The 16,282-nt window shown below is 36.6% G+C and overlaps 2 protein-coding genes across 2 annotated transcripts; one reads left to right on the top strand and one right to left on the bottom strand.

Annotated features, from left to right (window-relative positions):
* Positions 1 to 426: 426 nt before the first annotated feature.
* LOC100177878 (cerebral cavernous malformations protein 2 homolog) lies at positions 427 to 13,107 on the top strand. The gene is made up of 18 exons (XM_002122875.5): positions 427 to 543; positions 2,935 to 3,126; positions 3,555 to 3,638; positions 4,124 to 4,214; positions 5,216 to 5,308; positions 5,715 to 5,770; positions 7,065 to 7,197; positions 7,417 to 7,477; positions 7,740 to 7,826; positions 8,167 to 8,335; positions 8,993 to 9,134; positions 9,575 to 9,677; positions 9,925 to 9,980; positions 10,268 to 10,407; positions 10,988 to 11,105; positions 11,506 to 11,576; positions 12,245 to 12,304; positions 12,715 to 13,107. The coding sequence occupies exons 1-18, from the start codon at positions 490 to 492 to the stop codon at positions 12,814 to 12,816; spliced, it is 1,812 nt and encodes a 603-aa protein (XP_002122911.1). The 5' UTR covers positions 427 to 489; the 3' UTR covers positions 12,817 to 13,107.
* On the bottom strand, positions 12,292 to 15,853 carry LOC100175544 (integrin beta-1-binding protein 1-like). Its single transcript, XM_026835302.1, has 7 exons — positions 15,686 to 15,853; positions 15,199 to 15,304; positions 14,781 to 14,908; positions 13,917 to 14,009; positions 13,107 to 13,250; positions 12,884 to 13,051; positions 12,292 to 12,825 (listed from the first exon to the last, which is right to left on the bottom strand). The coding sequence occupies exons 1-6, from the start codon at positions 15,770 to 15,772 to the stop codon at positions 12,944 to 12,946; spliced, it is 666 nt and encodes a 221-aa protein (XP_026691103.1). The 5' UTR covers positions 15,773 to 15,853; the 3' UTR covers positions 12,292 to 12,825; positions 12,884 to 12,943.
* Positions 15,854 to 16,282: the final 429 nt, after the last annotated feature.

Below are 16,282 nucleotides of genomic sequence, written 5' to 3'. Positions count from 1 at the left end.
TTAACTTCATTGTTCTACCATCCCTGCTGAGGCAGTTTAGGCAGCTACTCGTTTTATACTTGTGTAAAATGAGACAGATATGGTTCATGCTCTTGAATAAAACGTATTTATGTTATACAAATGTGTGGACACACCTGGGATATGCCATGAATGTATATCACTTTAGCTTCTATAGCCCCAGAGTGCTACCATCAAACCCCCGCTGAGGCAGTTTAGAGAGCTACTCATTTAATTAAACACTCAATAAAAAGATTCTATTAGAGTGAAGTCTTCAGTGAGCCACACCCATACTTTACGCTAACTACATAACCACCCTAAGACCCTAAAATCTGCCCCACCTTATATTCATTGGGCACTTGTGAAAAACCCTTGCCCCTGAAGTATTGTCTAAAACAGTTTTCACTTATATGGTTTATTACATTCCAGAAAGTCTGATGTGTATCTGTTGTTGGATTGTATGGTTAAAGTTTTGAATGAGATGAACGGGGGATGGTGGTCCTCGTGAATTATGCGATGGAGGAAGATGCTAGAAGGAGTAAAAGGGTGAGTTGCCATCATTATCCTATTATTATCGTAGGCGTCATATTGTACAGTACAAAGGAGGAGTTGAACCTAATCTATGTGGGTTTGGTCCCCGCAGCGTGGCACGACATTGGGCCTGAGATTTATATGCCAGAGTTGGCCTATAACCCCGACATTGTATATGCACATTCTATTCTATATGGGTGAGATCCTACGGCCAGGCACGCAATGGGACCTAAGATTTATATGCCAGAGTTGGCCCATTACCCCACTCATTAATTCATTAATGTTAAACGTAATGAGGCAATGACAATTCACTATCTTAAAATAAATATAACAAAAACTCATTCCAGTCTGGCTCGGTGGTTAGGTGACCTCCTCTAGACTAGACAATACCGTATGCGTATGATTGAATATTGTAGGCGTTTGTGTCCTTTGGTATCCCAAGCAGGGTGTATAAAGCTATTAAACAGGCCTCAAACAGTCCACTAAATGTGCTGCTCTAATGTGGAAAGTTGGGGTTTGGGGATTTTTCACATGCATAGTTATTAGTTACAAATAGCTGTTATCGTGACATGATTATTTTGTTCCAGATAAACCATTGTTTTCACCCCGTATTTCACAATGTGGTTTTTTGAAATTGCGACTCGTTTTTTGGTTAAAAGGCGTTTCAATCTTTATATTTGTGTTCCATTCATATTTTATCAAACAAAAACAATTTGTGATTCAATTCCACTCAAGCGCATGTTGTTAAATACGTTAAGTTACACTTCAATAAACATGAAAGTAAAACGGTCGCAATAACAAACATGTTACACCAGCAAATTATATAGTAGCCCAGCATTGCTACCCATATTCCAAAAATAAATGGGGCAGTCAGTCAATACATAACATGCAGACTGGTTCCCGGTAACTTCTATTTAAAACCAATCAAAGCACCTTGTTATGGTTCGGTTCGGGGTTAATTTTCTACGACGAGATATAGTGCTTCTACTTGTGTCTCATAAAATTATGTTGTCACCTAACCGAAACAGGGGGATTTAATTAATTATAAATATGTTCACTGCAAACCAAAATACAAAGTCTCGTGCATGTAGAATTGTAGGGCATGACCCATATAGCATGGACTATGGCAACGACAAGTCAATACTGTTAGCCACATTCTATAAATAATGGTAGTAATTGGTTAATCTGCCAACATAGCAATTAGCAAGTCCGATGGCATCTACAGCGTCACCCATATAGCATTAGCATAGAATCCTGAAAATCATCAAACATTCTCTTTGGGGAGTGCTATTAAGTTCTATATAAACATACAAGATTCCTAAAAGGTCTGGTTTTAGTGACCACAAAGAGATTTTAAGAGGCGGTATGAGGCGTTTGCTCAATTACTTTGTGTATTTAAAGAAAACATTTTAAAAGAATTTAAAAGTGTGAGAAAAACTTACTTTAAGAAACAAAGTTTCCTCCCAGGCACTTGTACCGTAACAATAAACATAATTCGTCTTACTTTGCACCGGGGCCTTCAAGTATCACCCATACTGTCGCCCCTTTTATTCAAGGTTTATTCAACCGTATTCTCACAACTAAAAGAACGTTGGTAATTATCAAAACACAATCACATAACCCACCCATAACAAACCATATATAGAATATAGAAATATAAATTTTATATACAACCCCGTTATACTTCCCCCTACCAATCATACCTACAGGGAGGCATATATAAATATAAAACCCAGGTACAAACCTCCAACTAAAGGTGGCTGTACACAGTATCCGGATGTTTGTCCGGATTTCGCTGTCGCATGCGGAATTGGACATGGGTTTGCATACGACTACGCATGCGAATTCGCTTGCCGGATACTGTGTACAGCCACTTTTACCCACAGGGAGGAATACTCCGTTGTATGTTCCTGTGTCATGCATCAGTATTTCCCATCCCAATGTATGCGGAACATAGCTTATGTATTGCCCCCTATCATATTATACCCCACTGCTAACATAGCATATACATAAGTACAACCCCGTTATATACCCCCAACTAGGGATGCACATTACAGAATTTCAAATCCGTGAGATTCAAATCCTTTTATATTCGAATCTAACTACAGGATTCGGTATTCTGTTTAAATAATGACGCCATCATACATCATTTTCAACCAAAATTTAATAATTATGAAAAAAAGGATTGTTGTGTTTGTGGGACTTTCGAGAGAAAACGTTTTGCCGCGTCTTTTTAAGATTGCTAATACATTTCGGCTAGGCCATTTTGGCTTCATATGTTTTTTCTTATAAATACAAAAATATTCAAATTCTAGATTCGAAAAAGTATTCTAGGATATCCTAGAATACCTAATTATTCTGTAATGTGCATCCCTACCCCCAAAAAACTAACCCACCATACCCCAGGGAGGAATATTTCGCCGCATGTTCACAAGCTCTTCATCAACGCCTGATGCTCGCCGTCAATCCTCGCTATCCATCGGCCCCACCTACCCTCCCCGAGAACGACGCCCACTTCGATCAGTACCAGTGGTCGGAAAGAATTATAAAGTTGATCCTGAGGTTCTAGCCAAGCAGTACGTGGAGAAAGAGATAAAGGTATGGACCAGGTTCTAATTTTTTCTGGGGTGTGGATTTAATTTTTGCATTTTCTGACGTCAACATTTATACATATTTACTTATGGAGAAATTCGTTAATACAAAAGTCAAAATCCTTTAGTTTTAGCCGAAACAGTCATTTAATGGGCAAATAATTTAAATCTTGTTAAAATGTCCTAATATTGGGGTGCTTAGTCTAAAATTGACTAGCTATGCACTTTATAGTTTATAAAGTATTGGAATTAAGGTTACAAATTAAATGTAAAAAGAGGTAATACATAAGTTGCTGTAAGACCAATAGAGCTATTCTGGCAGTTCTTAAAATGATGACTCATTCAGTTAATTTGAACTGAATAAGCGAAGTGGTGTAACCCGTTAGTTTATTTAGCTTTTATTGTAGTAAATAATAGTTTATTATGACATCACAGTACATGGGAACAATAAGCGATGTGCGACACGACTTTGATCCGAACAATCGAACGTTATTGTTATCGTTGCTCGATGAAAAACGAGTAAGTTATATTGTTTCTATGGTTGTTATAATGTTTCTATGGTTTTATATTGTTTCTATGGTTTTATATTGTTTTATATTGTTTTCTCTGGTTGTTATGTTTTTTCTATGGTTTTATATTGTTTCTATGGTTTTATATTGTTTTCTCTGGTTGTTATGTTTTTTCTATGGTTGTTATATTGTCTCTATGGTTGTGAAGGTAGATATCGTATGCAACTGAAAATATCTGATGTGCTTTGGCCCTAGCAGAACTTTGTAATTTAAAGGCTTTGTATTTATTATACTTTTTACTTAAAACTCTTTGGAATGCCATACTTTTTCATTTTTACACACTTTAAAGTACTGTACCTTCAAACACTTTGTGAAACATGAAATGGCTTGATTTCATGAAAGCCTTTAATCCCAGACCCCCTGGTAGGCTGCACCATAGGACCCCACCCTTATAGAATAGAATATATGAGTTATAATGTTGATTTATTGTTACAGAAAGTGGGCCAGCTCCCATGGGATTTATCATGGAAGAATGACGTCATACTTTCATTCTCGGCTCACAATATTAAGATACTGTGGAGAGATGGTAAAGCATGTTGTTGCTTTTATATAATTTATCACAATGTGTAACTCAAATGGGGGTCCATATGCATTGAAATATCTTCAACTTAAACTAATAACTAAAAGTCTTATGACATGGCTCCATGGTTATGCACTTAAATTGTAACCGAAGGATACCGGGTTCAATGCTCGATACTGGTGGCTTAATGTGTCCTTGGGCAAGACTAGTAGTGACTTTTTACTTTAAGTGTAACTTATACAATGTATGGTAGGGGGGAAGATAGGACACCTTTGGCACATAATATCTAAATATCCTGATCTTGTTTTAAACAATTAACAACGGTCTATAAGAGTCGTGGAAAAATGCCTTTTAATTCCTGGAAAGTTCTTTGATTACTACTAAATGGGACGGGAAAATAGAATAAAACGTTGTCTCATCTTTCCCACCCTACTATAAAACTAAACCTTTTTAAAAAAAGCACAAAGATTATTCTTGTGGCACCATGGTGCTGTAGCTAGTTGGTTGCAATGTAATCAAAGGCTACTGGATTCAATGCTTGGTATTAATATATGAATATGTCTTTGGATGATGTACTGGCCATTGCTCCAACCCAGACTAATGGGTTGTAGCACCCTGGGTGTTGGAGTAATAAGCCAGCTCTGTGCAAAACCCCAGGTCCCATGGCATGCCTCACTGTAGGACCTCCCCATATAGAACAGAATGTGCATACACAAAGTTGGAGTAATGAGCCAACTCTGGCTTAAACCCCAGGTCCCATGACATGCCTAACTGTGGGACCTCAAACATATAAAATAGAATGTGCATATACAATGCTGGGGTATGAGCCAACTCTGGCCTAAATCCCAGGTCCCATCTAGTCCATGTTATAGAACCTCACTTATATATAATGACCAAGCAAAGCGGCTTATAGTCTTATTGCAGCTTTTGGTCATACTTCCACGTATTCCAGCGGTTATTAGGTAATACAACACTCCAACCAACACTAACTAACTACACCTGTGTAGGTGAAAGATTAATCCATCGTATTCCCACCCACCAACTATCTGCAGCAGGGTATGTAAAAGATGACAGCCACGTTTTCCAGTTCTTTAAGTTCGGTAAGTTATTTATGAACAAAGTAAATATTACAACTGTTTCTATGGAGCATTTACATACAACAAATACGCAGAGTAATATAACTGTCAATCAAATAGTTTTCTTTGGGTGCAACAGCCACGCTTTTAAATGTCAATCCTTTCCACAACTTTTTATCCATAGCGAGTTTTAACAACTGTCCTTTGCTGCTATTTTCGTTCCCTTTGTTTTTTAAATAATATGATCTTCGATTTCGAAAAAATATAAAATTATGATATCTCTTATGTTACTTTGTTCATTTTTGGTGGCCTATAAATACTTGTTTTTTTGTCTGTTATTTTCGTAGCACTTGATCGTGATACCTTCATTCTCATTGTTTTCATTAGTTATATTTTAATTTATAATAATATTTTATCTTTTACATTCTAGCATCTGAAGTAAACCATGAGATGTGTAACCTTGTGGTTCTTAGCTGTGATAACAAGGTATGGGACAGTTCTAATAATGCACTACTCTATGTTCGGTATATATATATATAGGGTGGGGAAAGATGGGACACCTTTTTAAGGTGGCTGTACACAGTATCCGGAATTCGTCTGTTTTGTCCGGATTTCGCTGCCGCATGCGGAACTCGGTAATGGGTTTGCATACGACTTTGCAAGCGAATACGCATGCCCGATACTGTGTACAACCACCTTTATTCTACATAGTATCCAGAATTTGTTCGTTTTGTCTGTTTTGTCCGGATTTCGCTGCCGCATGCAGAACTCAGTAATGGGTTCGCATGTGAATTCGCATGTCGGATACTGTGTACAGCCACCTTTATTTTTATTTCCTCGTCCCATTTGGTAGTAAACAAAGAACATTCAAAGAATTATAAAACCATATCCTCCCGACTCCCATAGACATAGACCGTTGTCAATTGATTAAAACGCGATCAGGATATTTGGATATTATGTGCTAAAGGTGTCACATCTTCCCCCACCCTACTCCATATATATTATAAAATATATTGTAATATATGGTAGTACTAAATATTTATATTACATGTGTGCACATTATACAACTTAGTCATATCATAATCTTATAAAAAAATAAACATTGATAAAATAAAGTTTACCTTTTTTTTCCAAAAGAGCAAAGTTATGTTACATTATGCCTACCAACAACAGCTGAATGTATAATATAGTTACAGCATTACAATATAATACTTGTGTCCACAATAATACATCTCATTTATGTTAAAATCTTATTTAAGAAAAAATATTGGTACAAAAATATTAACATTTTTGCCAGGGAGCAAATTTCAAAATATGTTGGTTGCAATAAAAGCAGTTGATTTTATTATATTGTTACGTCATAGTCACCCATTGTAGCGTCATACTCATTTATAATTCATCACGGTTTTTACCCCGTTAACCTAATTAGGACAAAATTTCAAGAATCGTTTTCAATTTAAAGTAATCTTGCATTATGACATCACAGTGTGCAATAAAACCTTTAAATAGGCATTATGTAGTATAGTAGGGTGGGGGAAGATGGGACACCTTTTCATTCTATTTTCTCGTACCATTTGGTAGTAAACAAAGAACATTCAAGGAATTATAAAACCGTATCCTCACGACTCCCATAGACCGTTGTTAAATGTTTAAAACATGATAAGGATATTTGGGTATTATTTACTAAAGATGTCCCATCTTTCCCCACCGTACTGTATATATGTAAATATCACTACTGGCAAAAATTGTAAATTTTATTATACAAATTGACTCATTCCAGGAATTTGCGACAGAGATATGTTCTCTGACTCAGCAATTATTCCAACTCGTTTACACCGACTCCACGATGGATTTCTTCGATCGCTCAATTCAAGATGGTGCGCTTACCCCTAAGAATCATTCATACAGCACAGGTAAGTGACCTTATGCTCGCTGTCAAATATGGTGTACACCTCATGCTCGCTGTCAAATGTAGTGTATTGGTACACCTCATGCTCGCTGTCAAATGTAGTGTATTGGTACACCTCATGCTCGCTGTCAAGTATGGTGTACACCTCATGCTCGCTGTCAAACGTAGTGTATTCTAACACCTCATGCTCCCTGTCACATTATAACATTGCTCCCTTACATAGATTCCTCATCTGAAAAGAAAGACACTGTCCAATTGACACTACCTCTCTCAAACATTCAAAGGTAGGAAAATAAAAAAAAATCACAGAAAGTTTAATTTCCTGGTTTTCTACGAAGTTTCTTTTCGAAGAAAGTTTTTGAAAAAGATTCCTCTTTTTTTTTTTCAAAGAAAGTTTTTGAAAAAGATTCCTCTTGTTTCAAAATGAAATCGTTTTATTTTTAAGCAATTTTATTTTTTTGTGCATAATTTTTTCCCAAATATATGATTTTTATTTTTGTTCCAACCAATCAATGAGCTGCATTCAAATTTGAATATTATTTGCAGCCAATCAGAGCATGATATCCAGGTTACCGGGGCAACAGGGATCACGAAATCTTCCACTTTGCCTCATTCTTCTGCACCTTCTTCAATGTAAGGAAAAAATTGGTTTTAATTTTATTAATTTTTTTTTAAATAATCAGTTGAATATGTAAAATTTTTGTTGATTTCTGTTTTAAAACTTTATTAAAACTTATTTTTATATCTGTTTTATAAGAAAATACTTTTTTGATTTTAGTTAATATATTTCTTTATAAAATGTTTTTTGTTTTTGTACTTATTAACTTTTGTTAAGAAAAAAATAAAAAAAAATTGAAAAAATCTGTTAAGAAAAAAAGAAAAACAAATTATATAGTTTTCTTTTGACATTGAAGTGTCTTGAATATTTTTCATCCTAAAAATTAGTTTAAAATAAAATATATTTTCCCCCCAGTTATCTTAAAGACAGCGACCTCCATCACCGTGGAAACGGGATTTCCTCCCCAACCTCTTCGTCCACTCCCTCGTCACCTGTAACCACCACTAGAGGGACATGGGGGTCAGGGAGCAGCGCGGGTTCAGCAAATTCACATCAACTACAACTCAATGAATATATAGCAGTGGTGAGTTTGTGGCGCCGATTTGTGGATCATAGTGGGGATGGTGGGGTGCAGTTATACCCCAGTTTCCAAATTTATTTTTAGTCATGGTATATTGGATACTTAGTTTCAACTACGACTAAACGAATATATAGCAGTGGTAAGTTTGTGTTGGGATGCAGGGTGCTGGGGATGCAGGATTACCCTAATTTCCAACCAGGGTCGCATTCCTTTGGTCTCATTTTTTAATGATCTTGCTATTCTGAACCAGTATCCATAGGCGCCAAACCTGGGGTGGCAGGGTGGGCAGGCCAACCCTTAAATTTTCTGCACTGCAACCCTTCAGTTAAAATAGAGATAAAAGGGTAACTTTATGCCATAATAATATAATATATACATAATATATAATGTATACTGTTGTGGCCTCTGGTCGTTTATTTAAATAGAAAACAAGGTTAGCGCACAAAGCCGATCTTAAAATGTAATATCAACGTCACGGTATAATATGTAATGAAAAACAAAACCTTCGTCAATGTCATTTGGTAACGTAACATGTGACTCACAAAATACCGCATGGTGGCGCTATATCAAATAAAGTAAAGGATTGGGGACCAAAAGGAATATCATAATATATACCATAATATATACATCCAACCACCAACCTACTGTACCCTACCCCAGTTAAAAGAGAGATTAAGCCCTGAAGAATTGAGTTTATTCGCGCAACATCTTCATCACTTTCGTACTGGAGGATTAACCATAAAGATCTTCTGTGAACACTTGATGGAGATATATACAGAGGAACGAAAATCACTTTTACTTGGTGGGTTTACCTTTGTATATAGTAGGGTGGGGAAGATGGGACACTTTTAACACATAATTTTCAAATAACCTGATCGTGTTTTACTGTTTTTGAAAAATTAACAACGGTCTGTGGAAGTCGTAAGGATACGGTTTCATAATTCTTTGAATGTTCTTTGTTTACTACCAAATGGAAGGAGAAAACAGAATGAAAAGGTGTCCCATTTTCCTCCACCCTACTATATATGCTTTTTATCGTTTAGGGTTTCTATATCTATCCAATAAAGCCATAAAGCCGTATCAAACCTATGTTCTACCTGGATAAGGTCATACACTTTGCACGCTATGGAACCTGAGATTTAGGTCATAGTTGGCTTATTACCCCGACACCAAGGTTGCTCCAACCCATTAGTGACCACTGGGTTGCAAATAATATAAAATAAAAGTTAACTTTTCTCCCAGGCATGCAACACTTTATCCCAGCCACCCGAGACCGCTCGTATTTCAAATCTTTTCTTCGTCAACATAATGTTTCCCACCACTTGGAGGCAGAAGAGGGCAACGAGTAAGTTTTAGTTTGTTTTTATCTGTTTTATTCGAAATAAATAATTGCCCTTTTCTGGTGATTTATTTTGAATATAGGTTTCATGTTAATTTGGGTTCTAAGTGGGTATTTTGTTTGGTTTTTGCTTTATTTATTCATATGGAATCGCATAGCTTGGGTGTAACCGAAACAGCAATGTCATTTTATAACTTTTGTTTGTTCCACTGATGTGTAATAATGATGTTTATGATGTCACATATCGCAACAGATGGTGGAGCAAGTCAGATTCTAGAACTGTTTCTGAGAATGAAGAGAGAACCACAGGTTAGTTGCTGTGATAATGTGGTTATGGAGGGTCTATACTCTATACTTCAGCACTTAGGAGTTAGGGAGTGCTGGAAGCTCTCCCAGTGGGTGGGGTGATGCATATATCGATCTTCAATTTTTTTTATTTTTTAAGCAATCTGTCTTTTAATCATTTTTTTTAATTTTGAAATTTTAGGCAATTTTGACTTTTTTAGAAATTTTTAGCAACTCTGACTTTTCTATTATTTAAAAAAAAATTTCTCTTTTAGAATTTTTTTGCAATTTTGACTGTTCTATTTTTTTAGAAATTTCTAGTAATTCTGACATGAACCCGTCCACCCCAACAACTTCTGAAGAAGAGTGGACATCTGTGGTCTCAAAAGTGGATTTTGGGAGCAAAGATGGAGAGGAATACGCCAGCAGTACACTCACGAAAACAAACCCGGTAATTACTTGTTTAAAAACACACACAACGCAATTATGGCAGATTTAGAAGCTCAAATTCCTGATGTTTTACCAAGCTTTTACTCCGACTCTTCAAGATCCTAATAAAAAAGGGCGATAACAGCATATATAATTATCATGTATTAATTATATTTTTCACAAATCATCTGCACACCAGCAATGATACCAGTTTTGGAGCCTTCACCAGGATGTTTTTTTTATATGGTAAACAAAACTTTGCTTATGTTGAACAAAACATTGGTCTTTCGAAAACAAACCCGGTAATTACTTTTTATAATATATAATATATTTTGGACCATTAATGCTGGATGTTGGTAAGGTATGAACATAGTTAGCACATAATATTCTATCCCTCCTAATCCTGTTATAACAACTAACAACAGCCATTTAGAGTTGTGTGAGTATACTGTTATATGATTCTGTAAATATTTTTTGTTTGCTACCAATTTTATGATTCTAAATTATTACTTTCAATTATAAATAAAATTTGTGTTATATTGTACATAAAATTAAAAAAAAAAAATTATTTCTATTTCAACATTTTTTATTTCCCTCACAAGGTGGAGCTGTTGGACACGGATACCGACGAGCCCTCTACCTCCACCAAGTGTGAAGAACAACAATTTATATTTTCATCTCCAAAGATTAATCGGAAAGTCTTCAAGAAGAAACATAGAGGTAAAATGACCATCCAAGGGTGCTACTATTACCCCAACACCCAGGGTGCTACTATTACCCCAACACCCAGGGTGCTACTATTACCCCAACACCCAGGGTGCTACTATTACCCCAACACCCAGGGTGCTACTATTACCCCAACACCCAGGGTGCTACTATTACCCCAACACCCAGGGTGCTACCATTTAGACTATAGACCAGTGCTTTCCAAACTTTTTCCGCCACCCTTTTCATTTTTGTACTTTTTCCGGGACTTTTAACTGTTAATAGTACAATACATGTAGTACTTTGTGTAAAATCTAGACTCTCAGCCACTTTTAATTTAGGAGTTCATGTATACTTCACCTAGCAGGTATTACGATCAATAATAAATTTATTTACTCTCACACCACCCCCACAGGTAAATCACCAGCTGCAGTAGAGTTCGGAGCCCCTTACCCAAACCCCGCCACAGTGGGTACAGATGATGAGGTATGTGGTTTCTATGGGGACCATATTGGGACCACAGTATGTGGTTGCCTAACTATGCCATATGATATACTTTGTAATTTTCCTTAGGTTGTTGTTATGTATCTAAAGCCACAAAGGCATCACAACAAAATGTAAGACCTCCACTGTTTTATATAAGTTGTATACAGAAGCACCTTGATGTAGGACCAAACCCATTTGGAATATCTTATTTGACCTTAATAATATGTTGACTACTCTATAATTTTGTACATTACTGTATATAAACAGTAGGGTGGGGGAAGATGGGACACCTATTCATACTATTTTCTCGTCCCATTTAGTAGTTAACAAAGAACACGCAAAAATATATAAATCCATATCCTTACGTCTTCCATAGACCGTTGTTAATTGTTTAAAACACGATCCGGATATTTGGATATTGTGTGCTAAGGGTTTCTTATCTTCCCTTATCCTAATATATCTATAGCAAACCCCCAACTAAAAAACACAGTATCCGGAATTCTTCCGTTTTGTCTGTTTAGTCCGGATTTCGCTGCCGCATGCGGAACTCGGTAATGGGTTTGCATACAACTTCGCATGCCGGATACTGTGTACAGCCACCTTAAGCATCCCATAGCAAATCCCACAGTAAATCACAATCTAATTCTGTAAACCTTAATATCCCACAGACCACCGCAAGCACAGAAGACAAAACATTAACTAAACCACCGGATAATTCTCCTTCCCAGGTTAGATTTATCTTTATCTATATTCATAACATTTTAAAAAAGACACTTCGTGCAAAATAAGTAATTGAATGTGATAATATCAAAGTAATGCTTTGTTAAATGTAATGACAACTGCACAATATTGGATAAAATCAGTTGATCACCACCCACAAAGTTACATACGTGGTATTGGTGGTAACTTGTAAGCGGACACGGGGTGTATGAAACAGAACACCGTGTTATAACGACTATCGTTGCATCGCCATGCGAGGGTAAATGAGTTACATACGACATACGTGGTAACTTGTAAGCGGGCACAAGGTGTACTGAATAGAACACTCGTGTTATAACTACAGTCGTTGCCCCGCAACTTGTGAATAATACCATTTAACTTGAAATGAGCGTCCACATAAACATCATATTAACCCCAGGACTCCGAAGCGACCTCTGACCCCGAGTCGACGAAAACCACTCAACCTGAACATCGGAAGAAGAAGAAACATAAACATTCCAAACATGGGACGCACTTGTGATGTCATCACCTATGACATCATAGTTGTTCACACGGACGTTATGACATCATAATAGTAAATACGTTACCATGGAAAAGTTCGAAAATTGTTTCGATTTTTTGCCGAGTCATTGTTTACGTTGATGATGTCATGATGACTCGTCATCCTCGCCACTCTCGTCGGTAACCATGGGAGACGATGACAACACAGAGGCGAGAACATGGCTGAAACACCTTGTGATCTTTTGTCCGAGAAACTGCAATTCTAACACGTTGGTACGAAAGTTATTCAAATAAAACTCACAAACTTACAGCGTTAGTGCATTGGTACGCATGTACTGAGTATCTGTGTTGGTCTGTGACTGTCTTCACTGCTAGTATAGTGTTTCCATGGATGCCATCATCATAGGTGACCATTCTTTCAATAGAGTGGAGAGGTAACCTCTTCAATACATTCTGTGGAATTAAGTTAGTATAGGCGCCAAACCTGGGGTGGCAGGGTAGGCAGGCCAACCCAGGAATTTTCTGCATTCCGGTAATCAGTAAGCATTACAACTAAGAGGTACAACTAACAACTTCCTGCATTTTATAAAGTTTAAATTTGGAAACAGGTGTTTAACTTCTAAAAAGAGGTCAAAATAAATTCACTAAAAGTTTAGAAAAAGGATGTTGCACTCAGTCAGACAGCAAGCAACCTATGTGCTTGTATTAAGATATATGATGACATTTATGGCCACACTTGTAGTATACAAGTTGTATAATAGCAGGAGTTTTAGATGTATCTATGAAACAAGTCTTACTTATTGGTTGTAATGTTTACTGATTAATGCAGTGTAGAAAATACCATGGCCCCTGCCACCCCAGGCTTGATGTCAATAGTTATATTTTACTGTCTACAGTAGCAGTTGAAGCTTTATAAACCGTACAGAAAAATAAGTACAGTTAAGGCTATTCCACATTTTGATACAATGGCGAGAATCAGGTTCATTAATACATCGAATAAAAGTGAATTAGCAACAAAATGACAGTCGTTATACAAGCTGCAGGTAAAAACTACTTGAATAATCAAGTATCTGATAAATGCATGGCTGTTAAACCCATAGAGCTAGTAGTTAAACTGACCCTTTGGTTGTTATCCGTAACTTGAAATCCATTCATTGAAATTGAAACAAACACATCTTCCCCGATCGCAAAGAAAGGAATTTTCTCTTCACTCTGATGATATGGTAATGTTATGCCATTTTTAATGGTTGTATGTTGGAACATGAATGAGATAGATAGATAGATATAGGGCTATATATGCTATATGGGTGAGGTCCTACAGTGAGGCATGCCATGGGACCTGGGGTTTAGGCCAGAGTTGGCCCATTACCCCAACATTGTATATGCACATTCTATTCTATATGGGTGAGGTCCTACAGTGAGGCATGCTATGGGACCTGAGATTTAGGCCACTGACACTAATTGTAGAACAAATTTGGCAATATAAAGTACAAATGGTAAAATTTATTGCGTTGTTTTTTTTTGCAGCTTTTTTCCGAGTAATTTTAAGGTAAGCAAAACAATAAAAGTGTTGTGTAACAGGCCACTCATAACTAGATGAGCAGAAAGTTTGTAATTGTTTAGTCTTTCCTACAGAGTCTGTGCAACATTTTGTACCTCTAAAAATATTATAAAAGGTGAACAGGGAACTTTGTAGGCAGTTTTTGCGGTATTTTTCTTGAAAGCAAGAGTAGGCTAGCGTATAGTAATGGCCTGTACATATAGTCGTAAAAGTTTAATCTCTGCCATTACAACCAGAATGAATGAATGAATGGGTGTAACTGCTATATCCTCGTGGCGGAAAACGACAGTCGTTATAACATGGGTGTTTCATAAACCTCGTGCCAGCTTACGTCTTACCATGTATGTAACTTTGTGAGTGATTATGTTTTATGTATGGCTGATAATTTTAAACCCATTAGTGACCAATGGTTTGGATCAAACCTGTGCGATATCGATAGCATTGATAACTTCTAAAGGACCGTCTCCTTGCCCTTCGATGTTGTCTAGAACACCAAGAACTTTAACAGAGTACTCCGATGCAGGGGAGCTTAGGAGGGGAGAGTCTGGAACTAAATATAAAGTAAAATGTGTTTTATCTCTTTAAATATAGTAGCAAAGCGAATTTTCGATTGGTTAAACCAACAATAGGAAGGGGATTGGCAACAAAAGACAGTTGTTTATCTAAAAGAAATATTTACAACAGTCGTTATAACACGGGTGTTCTGTTTCATACACCTCATGCCCGCCTACAAGTTACCACGTATGTAACTTTGTGTATTATGATTATTTGGGGATTTTTCATAATATAAATGCATGAAAATAAAGCAAGTAAATTATATTCATATGAACCCATACTTACTTGAACTCCTAGTAGAGGAGAAACTACCGGTCCCACTTTGTTTCATCTCAAACTCAGGAGTCGAAACAGAACTTGAATGAGATAAATCTTCGCTTGAATCGAATGACTGGAAGGTGAGTGAGGGAATACATTATTATACACGGATGAGGTGTATGAAACAGAACACCCGTGCTACAACGATTGTCGTTGCCCGTCACGCGAGGATAAACAAGTTACATATGTGATAACTTGTAAGCGGGCATGAGGTGTATGAAACAAAACACTCGTGTTATAACGACTGCCGTTGCCCCGCCATTTGAAAATAAACAAGTTACATATGTGATAACTTGTAAGCGGGCATGAGGTGTATGAAACAAAACACTCGTGTTATAAAAAATGTTGTCGCAAACATGTTTTAATTGGGTATAAAATGAAACATAATAAGAAACACGTCAAAACCCCCCATTTATAAGTTTATTAAATTACACACATTAATACGGAACAATACCTTGCTTCTGGAGCTGCTAACGCTCACCGATCTATCGCTTCCATCCCCGCTGGAACTTGGTTTGGTTTGGCGATGAAATATCGGCATTTTAACCAAAATTCCCGAGAATTGCAACTGATAATCAAATTTTTAAAATTCTAAAATGGTTTGTTTACAAATTTTCGAGTTACAATATTTTGATGACTACGAAAAGTACCGTGTCATATTTGAGAATATTTCGTCCCCGTAATATTAATTAGTGAATTTGTATTTCCAGTTATTTTAAAGCGAAGTCCATAGAATAGCCTTTGTTTCCAAGGTTAATTTATTTTGTTTGTGTGTTAAAAGCGCGTGTGTTAACTAAAGACTTTTTGAGCGAAATCGCGTTAAAATTGATCTCTGTCTGAAATAAAAAGGAATAGAACGCGCAACGCGCATCTCCAATGTCGGTAAAAAAAGCTGATGCACTTTTTTTAACGGTCAAGGCGATCCCATCAAAGAGATGGCAAAGCGTTCGTAACTCAAGCGAATGTTAAAAGGCATGGGGTAGAAGCTTAGTTTTTAGCAAATATAAAGTGACCAGTTTATCGTTTTTTTTTTTTGTTTTTATATAGTAGG

Source organism: Ciona intestinalis, chromosome 7 (assembly GCF_000224145.3).
Source record: "Ciona intestinalis chromosome 7, KH, whole genome shotgun sequence".
NCBI classification, from domain to species: domain Eukaryota; kingdom Metazoa; phylum Chordata; class Ascidiacea; order Phlebobranchia; family Cionidae; genus Ciona; species Ciona intestinalis.
Note: the sequence above shows the minus strand (reverse complement) of the source record. Positions and strands in the feature narration are given on the sequence as shown.